At 59.4% G+C, this 8,672-nt stretch overlaps 1 protein-coding gene across 1 annotated transcript; it reads right to left on the bottom strand.

The window, feature by feature from the left end:
- Positions 1 to 613: 613 nt before the first annotated feature.
- DAO (D-amino acid oxidase) lies at positions 614 to 6,159 on the bottom strand. The gene is made up of 10 exons (XM_035565767.1): positions 5,966 to 6,159; positions 5,670 to 5,784; positions 5,225 to 5,301; positions 4,801 to 4,866; positions 4,477 to 4,531; positions 3,985 to 4,089; positions 3,826 to 3,908; positions 2,507 to 2,624; positions 2,214 to 2,312; positions 614 to 745 (listed from the first exon to the last, which is right to left on the bottom strand). Exons 1-10 carry the CDS (start codon positions 6,157 to 6,159, stop codon positions 614 to 616), a joined length of 1,044 nt encoding a protein of 347 aa, XP_035421660.1.
- Between the last annotated feature and the right edge of the window lie 2,513 nt (positions 6,160 to 8,672).

The following is an 8,672-nucleotide window of genomic DNA, read 5'->3' as shown; positions in this document are numbered from 1 at the left end:
ATTTTAGGTAACTGCTGCTTGTCTATTGCCAGCTACACTAACCAGGTGCCGTAGACCCGTGCTCGGTCCTGGCATGAGCGTAAGGAAAGCTGTTGTGGCCGGAGCACATGCCTTTAGAGCAGTTGTCACTTCCCTGGGAGCTCCAGAGCTTCTTCCTACTAAGGAGCTTTTGCCTCCCGGGGGGAGCCTGCAAATCTAATTAGGCGCTGGGTGTCTGGGCAGTCGGTGAAGACCTCGGGTGGCACCGGCTCGGTTTCAGATCCCGTCCCGTCGCGCAGACGAACGGCAGGACTGCTGGGATTTCAGCCGAACCCTGCCTGCCCTTCAGACTGATCCCCGGGACAGAAGTGCACTTTGCCACAGATAATTAGTCCGTGTTTTAAAGCACTTCCTTTAGGTAGGTTGTGCGAGGCCACGGCGGAGGAAATTCAGCCATCTGGCTAATGGCAGCGACAGAACTGGCAGCAGCCCGAAAACGAGACACCGGGAAGCAGCGGCGAAGCTGGCAGGAGGGTCGAGCAGCCCACGTGTGCATCACCACCTTATTTGCATCTTTCTGCTGTGATTTCTAAGCTACTGCTGTCACGATAATCCCGGCTGAGCAGGCAGCAACTCACAGGTGGGACCGGGGCGGCCTGGCCAGCTGCTTCTCCTGCAGGATGCTCCCCAACAGCCTGGCCGCTGCCATGGCGCAGCCCCAGTGGATGGTGATCCCGAAGCCGCCGTGCCCGTAGTTGTGTATCACCTGGGGAGAGGAGAAGGCATCAGTGCTGGGAAAGCCGTGCTGGAGCCCCTGGGGTTAGAGGCAGCAAGGAGCCGCCGTGGTGCCCAGAAATATCCCTACTGGCTTTAGGCTGACCCCCGTGGGGTGCCAAGGGAAGCTCTCCTGCTGCTCGTCCACCCAAACCCTGACCTCCTCGCTGTCCCAGTGCCTGCCCCCAGCCTGCAGATGCCCACACCTTCCCCAGGGCTGCCTCGGCCCTGCAGCACGGCTCCGCCACCCTCTGCTCGCTCCCTCCCTCCCGAAGCTGCTGCCCCCCGAACACAGCGGCGCTGCTCGCCGCCGTGGTGCTCGGAGCACGAGGTGCTGGTGCCTGCGCAGCGCCTGCTCCTGCCAAGGGAAATGACTTTGCTTCAGCTGGAGCCCGTCTCGCTGCTGGGATCGATAGCTACACCTCTCCTGCGCCAAGGCAGTGTAGATATGACGTGCTGATACAGGAACGGAGCGATCCGTAAATTAATTTAAGCATGGCATTGCTTTGAACCATGCTCTGGGCTTTGCCTAAATACACTGAGTTCTTTCCAAGCCTCTCCAGCTAAAAATTGAATATATTTTCACTACATTTAATTACATTTTGCAGTCACCACCCCCTTTGGAGCTTTAATCTCTTCTTCAAAGCTGTAGAGAGACATATGCAGGCAATCAAATCACGGATTCCCTCTGCAGGTCTGCTGCTGGGCTCTCAGACAAAAGCGCCAAGGAGCGATGCGGTCCTACACCAGCAGGCGCTGAGCTGAGGGCGCAGGGACAGGTGGCACACTGAACTTGTGCCATTCCCAGTCTCCTTTCTCTTAAAAGAGATACTAGCAGCGCATCGCCTTTGTGTCTGAAGCAGACACCTGGCTTTACCTGTGCTGAGATGAATTTATCAGTCCCACACAGCCCCACTGGTGTCTCTCTGCCTTCACCACGATCCCCTTTGTGCTGCCCTTTGTTAAAGGAGACGTGGTGTTCCCAGGCACAAGTGCTGCATGCAGAGGCTCCCAGCAGAAAATCGCACCACTACAAATACCGCCACCACTGCACGGTTCACGTGTGCCTCGTGGTTCTGGGAGCAGCAGGGCCAGGGGGCTTGGTGCCTCCACATTTTTCTCTTTTTTAGTGTGTGTGTGTGTGTCTGTGAAGGACTAAGCTCCAGCTGCAGCTTTTTCTTTGGCAGGAGCACTCCCTGCCCACTCTCCCCACAAAATCCATTAAAAAATAAATAAATAAATAAATATATTTAAAAAAAAAAAAAGGGCTGAAAGCAGCCCAAGGATTTCCCCGTTCAAGGGGGAGATGGCACGAGGACTGACAGCGGGGCAGCGCGGCTGAGCAGCAGCGTTTGCTGGGACTAATTATCTGTGGCTGGGTGCTGATGTCGTGCTGTGACCGGCACATAATTAGCACCATGGTTAACGATGTTCAGCACTGGGGGGGCTGTGCACGGTACCTCTGCCTGCGAGTGCCCGTGGCGGAGGGTCTCCCTCTCCAGGCGGACTCTGGGGCGCGCCGGTCTCAGGCCGCTCCACTCCTCCACGATCTTTGCTTTCTGAAACCAAAAGCCCGTCAGCCCCTGCCCAGCAGTCCTCCACGTTAGGCAGCTGGAGGCACGACGGGGTTACAGAAACCCCGTCAGCTCTCCTGGCTTGCTGAAGGCAGGCGTGCACTGCTGCAGATCCAGATTTTGGGGGCAGTCCTCAACGCCCGTGCCCGGTGCCACGGCGCTGGGTTGGGGGCACCCACCTGGAGCGTGGGCAGCAGCTTGCAGCACTTCTCCCAGATGGTTTTGTGGTCCTGGGCGCTGTTCTCTTCGTTCCAGTTGCCTTGCTGGAATATCCCACCCAAGACGGTGAGCTCACTCCTGCACCAAGAGCACAAGGCAATGAACGGTCCCCAGGGGTTCCTTGTGGGGTCAGCAGACAGGGACTCGGTGCGGGTGTGATTTTGGGGTCCTGCCATGCCCCGAGCCTGCAGCGTGCTCCTGCCTGAGAGACCCTCGTGCCAAGCAGGCAAGAGAGCGGTGCCTGCGTGTCTGCTCTCCTGCCACAGGTAATTAGCCCAAGTCGTTCATTAAGCACTATCAGCACCCAACGGGCCCATGCCTGGGCAGAACAAGTGGCAGCCTGCGCCAGGGCCTCGCCGCCCCCCGAGGGAAGAATTTCTTCCTTATATCTAATCTAAATCTCCCCGCTTTTAGTTTATAACCGTTCCCCTTGCCCTGTCGCTATCCCCATGCCTGCACGCTGGAGCTGGCGGCTTCCTTTGGGTGCCAGCCCGGTGCCCGGCCGTGCCAGCGCCAGCAAAATGCGCACAGGGAGAGGAATTGCTGTGTAGCTGGGGCTGCGATAAGCAATCAGCTTGGAATACTTTGCTTGGGAGCTGCGAGCATTCAAAGTCCCTATTTACCTAATGGCTTATTGCCTAACCCTGACATGTTAGCACAATAGGAAGTACCAGAAATGCAGCATTCGAATTACAGCTTCAAAACCCCTCTCTGCTGCCAAAGCAGGGTAGACAGCCACTCTCAGGGGGCAGCAGGCAGGATGGGCAGCAGACATGTATTTATTCAGCCTGCAGTTTAGCTCTCTGAGCGTATGCTGCCATCTCACGTAGATCCCTGCTCCCCTAAGAAAGCCCCGGTGGGAGGCAGGCGGGCAGCGCAAGGTAAGTGCTGGGAGCTGGGCTCTGCCTGGGCACTGCCACTCACGGAGGTTTGGGATGGGTTTGCTCCTTGGTAGGGGACAGGGCTGGGCAAAGCAGGGCTCTGGGGATCTGCCTGCTCCGAGCAGCCGGGCTCCCTCATGCCCTGGGCTGGAGCAGGCTCCCTGCAGGCAGCCTGAGCCTTGCTTGTGTGCCCTCATCCTCCTGCTCTCTTCCCACACAGCAAATAAAAGCAGCATCAGGCCAGGTACGAATCCAGGCTGGGTTTATATGGCTAAAGTCATCTTGGAGGGCTGCTGTAAGAATGGCTCTGCGGGGCAGGTGCCGGCAGGGAGCCACACTGGTGTCGGTGCTCTGTGAGTACCGAGTACTGCTGCTAACACCGTGCCGCTGCTACCCACCCCGGTATGACGTACGGCGAGTTGTAGATCCCGGAGTCCATGTCGTGAGTGATGATGAAGTGCTTCACCCACGGGGCCTGGACCTGGGGGAGGAAGGCAGGAGGTGAGGGGGAGCGGGGTGCCCGGCCGGGGGGACGCGCGGCGCAGGCACAGCCTCACCTTTAGGACCTGCCCGCGGGCGGGCTGCAACGCCGGGTCTGGCTGCAGCTCCCCGGCACGAACCCCGGTGCAGTTGATGACCACATCCATGCCCTGGGCAAACATCTGCCAAAAGACAGACACGGCGCGGTGAGCAGCGCCCAGGCAGCGATGCTTTCCGAGGGCGCTGCCCCAGGGGGCACCAGGTTCCTGCACCAAGGCCGCGCCCAGCGGTCGGTGCGGGGCTCTGGTGGTGAATCCAACGCAAGGGGCAGATCCAGGGCACAGCTTCCCCGGCACAGCTCCCGCTGAGACCCCACGGGCATGGGCGAGGAAAGTATTTGCAGTTTAAGGCAAAGCCGTACTGCCCATGCCTGATGGCTCCTCGCTGTGCACCAGCCAGATGCTTGCTGTGCTGCAGCGCCGGGTCAGGGCAGAAATCCCTGCCCCACGCCTCCCAGCATCGCACCCCGCACTCCTTCCGCTCTGCCACGGCCCCCATCCCCAGCTCACCTCCTGGAAGGAGCCGACCTTCTTGTGGAAAAACTTCACTCCTCTCTGCGCTAGCCTGGAAGAGCAAGTTCATCTGTTGCCAGCAAATAAAAGCAAATGTACCATCCAAATTAGTGCCTGTAATTGATGCCCAGAATAGGTACGGCTTGTTGCTCCTTGTAATAAGCATCCATGGTCTTCTCAGTGGTTCCTAGATGGTCTCCAATTATTATTAGCTCGTTTCCCTACCGGCCCAGAGCTGCTGCTGGCTCGGCCAGCCCTGCTACTCCCTCCAGCAGACTGCAGATTGCCAGGGAAGAGCAGCAGCACCGACTCCATACTCACCTGTTGGTGAGCCAGGGCAGGTAGCTCCTGCACTCCAACATCAGCGCTGTGTTGAACCAGCCGTAGCTGCAAGCAACAAGGACAGAAAGTGGTAAGGGCCCGCAGCAGCTTCCCAAGGGCAGCCACCCCCTGCCCTGTGCAGCAGCGCTTCCGTGGCTGCTACAGCTCCGCTCCGGGACTCGAATCCCCAGGGTACCAATGAGGTGCTATTTTTTCCCCAGTTTACAGCATTAGCACCTCCTGCTGATTTTCTTCCCCCAGCTCAACAATATCTGACATGGTTTCCATGCATCGTTGTTGTTTTCTTTGCAGTGACTCCCCCCTGTTTTAAGGGAAGCAGCTGCAATGAAGCCCAGCTCATTTCCCCTATGGGCCGGCAGAGGAAAGCCCATCACTGACCCTCCGGAAAAGGGACTGAAAATACCTATAACCAGGGAAGAGTTCGAGCTCTTTCGGTGTCAGGTTCCTGAATCCCAGGACAATGTTCTTCCATGACGGGTCCTGCGGAAGGGGAGAAGGCCCCGTGTCATTAGGGAACTTGAACCAGCTGGCAGTGCCACCACAGCAGGGGACAGAAGTGGCTGGGGGGGTGTCCCTGCTGCCCAGCCCCATCCCAGGGCATCCTGAGCGCTGCTGTGGGCAGCGAGGCTCTGCCAGCTTCCACCCTCAGAGGGCTCAGCCCGTCCTTTGGACAAATATTGCATTGAGGGAGCCAGAAAACACCGAGTTCCAGGCGAACTGTCACAAGAACAGACCGCTGGAGCGATTTGGAAGCGGTTAGAGCATTGTTGGGGAAGAAACACAAACCTGCCCACCGCCGGGCAGCCTTGGGGTGGGAGGCTCCTCACCGCCTGTGCCCTGCTCCTTACCGGGACGGGCCGTGTAAACAGGTTGTAGCCAGAAATCGGGAAAAGCCCCATCTCCTTCGCGTCCGGCGAGCCGAGGTACCCCAGCAGGTGATCGAAGGTCTCCTTGTTCCACAGCCTGCGGGGAAAACACGGCGGCACCGGCTCCACCAGCACCCTGCCCACCGAGCCGGCGGGCAGGGACGGCCGCTTCGCCCCGCTCCGGGCTGCCACCGAGCCGCGGCGGAGAGAAACGGCACGAGGTGGGGACGGCCTCGGAGGAGCAGCGGGGACGATGAGGGTTGTGTGAACTGACTCACGTCTCCTGCAGCTCGCCGTGGTCGCTCAGGTAGGGCTGCCACAGGCCCGCCGCCCCGTCGCTGGTGGTGTGCGGCGTGAAGCGGTCCGCGTAGACCTCCAGCTGCAGGCAGGGCACCAGGGGGTGGAAGCGCTCGTGGATGCACAAGGCGGTGGAGAGGCCGATCACCCCGGCCCCGATGACGGCGACGCGCATGGCTGCGGCCCCTGCGTGGCGAGATGCAGGGGGAAAATGCCTGAAAGGCAGTTTCGGGGCCGGGGAGCTGTGCAGTTGGGCTGGGGCCTCCTGGTGCTGGCTCCTGCAGGCCCCGATGTGATCCTGGCTCTGCAGCCTCCCTCAGTCCCCTCACGGCCGCTCCTCGTGGGAGCTTCCCTGCCCTGCAGCTCGGAGAGAGTCCCACGGTCAAAGAAAATGGCCAAGGCCTGGTGCAAGGAGGGAGTGGGGGTGGAACGGGGCAGGTCACTCGAGCAGGCAGGGGAAGGAAGCCAGCACCACACCAGACCTGGTTTGGGGCAGGATTAATAAATTCTGGACCGTGGTTTTATTTGTGGAAGCACGGCACCTCTGTGGCACGGTGGGCCTAGCATGGGCCTGGGCTGGGATGAGTCCCGGGGACGGGGAGCACTGAGGGCAGCAGGACGGGGCCAGGATGCCTGCCATCTGCCGTGGCTCTGCAGCTTGCAGCCAGCAGGAATCGGGGCTGCCTCTTCTAAATGTGGCAGCAGCGAGCCCCACAGCACAAGCCAAGGGTCTCCAGCTGGTCACTAAACAACAGAGACACCCATTTTTCACCAACTTACCTGCCGAGCACCTCCGGGCAGCCCCTGCAGTTTTCAAAGGCTTCAGCAGAGCCACCTCCTCGCTGCGGCTTGTTTACAGCCCAGTGAGCCGCCCGCGGTCCAAGGTCCAAGTGCCAAGGGCTCGCAGCCGCCCCCTGAGCTGGGCAATGGGGCCAAAGTCTTTGCTCAGGACCCCGGGAGGTGGAGGCCCCCGTGCCCCGCACGCGGCTGGAAGCCAGCCCCGCAGCCCCTCCTCTGAAAAGCCCACGGGGTCACTGTGGTCCATGGCAAAGTGCCGTCATTGCCACTTGTCACCATGGTGACTGCTGGCTTGGACGGGAAAAAATGGGAGCCTGGCGGATGGGGACATGGGGGGCGGGACGCCCCAGCCACAGGATATCATGGGATCTGTGAGAAGTGGACGCTTCAGTCTCAATTTTTGTGTCGCAAGAGAGAAAACAGCATTGCATCCCTCTAGACAGACCCCAGGGGCTGTGCTGCCCAAGTCAGACGGCTTCACCTCCCATTTTCTGGGCTGAAAAGACAAGCTTTTTTCCATGCAGATACAATTAGCATCAGCAGAGGCAGCCCTGGGAGCGCAGGCGGTGCTTGGGCAGAGAACTGCCTAAAGCTTTTACAAAAGAGGTGGTGAGGATACAAGAGACGGGAACAGATCTTCTGCAGTCAGGCTGGAAACGTGTATCTGGGCCCAGGATTTCAGCCGTGCAGCACGGCCTGGCCCAGGCAGCAGGAACTGGGTCCCACAGAAGGCAGGGGAGAGACACGGGCAGACAGGAGCTGGCCTGAGCAGAAGGATGTTTCACCCTGAGGTCAGCGGGATGGTGAGGAGCGTTAAGTCCACAGGCTCACACGGCTTAAGCACCTGGTACCTTTAATGCTTTTGTTAGCAGGGCAGTGCTCGCACACGTTTCTGACCCTGAGCAGCGTTTTGGGGGCTCCCACCCTCCCTCTTGCCATGGGGTGAGCGACGTGATGCCTCCATCCCTGCCGCCTGAACTCCCTGAGCTCCCAAGGGTCACCATGAGTGAAGACACCACCCAGGGGTCCCACTCCGATGGGAGAAGCTTGGGTGCCGCCTGCTCTGCCCCACCATCACCTCCTCCCCAAAGTGCCACCAGGAAGGGGGCTGAGAAAAGAGCTGGCTCCTCATTGAGATGCCCACCCCTGCGGGCTCCAGGCCATCTTCGCACCTCCTCATTTTTCCCTGCTGCGTTGCAGAGGCAGAGGGGAAAAGGCAGTTATTCAAAGGCCTAAATTATTAAGGGCTTTACATACAATCAGCAAAGCCTCTTACACTAATTGCCCTATTACTTGTCTGCCTCTTGCTTTTGGCACCGCTGACCCCTCACACTTTCTTCAGCCCGGTTATCAAATGGTTCCTTTCTGCTGTACCTTGCAGCTGAGGCCCTGCTGGTGCTTCACCAGTGTTGTCTCACCCCTACGGCACGTCCTTGGGGTGGCCAGGACCACGAGAAGATATTCTATGATTGTATGCGTGCTGTGCAGGGCGCATCAGCAGCGCTGCTCACCAGGCGGGGTGGCTGGACTGCTTCAAGCTAGGGCAGCAGGCTGGGGGGACCCCAACCCCGACCCACCAGCAGGTCCCCACCAGCATGGAGTGGTGTGGGCTGGACGGGACCTTACGGACCGCTTGCTTACAGCCCCCAGCCCCATCCAGCACCCCCAGCTCCTCTGGGCAGCCCGCAGCAGGGCCTCACCACCCTCTGAGAGACGAATTTCTCCCTTATGTCTAACCTAAAGTCTTCCCTCTTTCAGTTTAAAGCCTTTCCCCCTTGCCTGTCGCTACACCCCATAATGATGAGCTCCCAAGGCCTTCTTCCCTTCTCTTCTCTTCTCTTCTCTTCTCTTCTCTTCCCTTCTCCTCTTCCTCTTCCTCTTCCCTTCCCT

This window comes from Cygnus atratus, chromosome 17 (genome assembly GCF_013377495.2).
Source record: "Cygnus atratus isolate AKBS03 ecotype Queensland, Australia chromosome 17, CAtr_DNAZoo_HiC_assembly, whole genome shotgun sequence".
In the NCBI taxonomy this organism is placed as follows: domain Eukaryota; kingdom Metazoa; phylum Chordata; class Aves; order Anseriformes; family Anatidae; genus Cygnus; species Cygnus atratus.
Note: the sequence above shows the minus strand (reverse complement) of the source record. Positions and strands in the feature narration are given on the sequence as shown.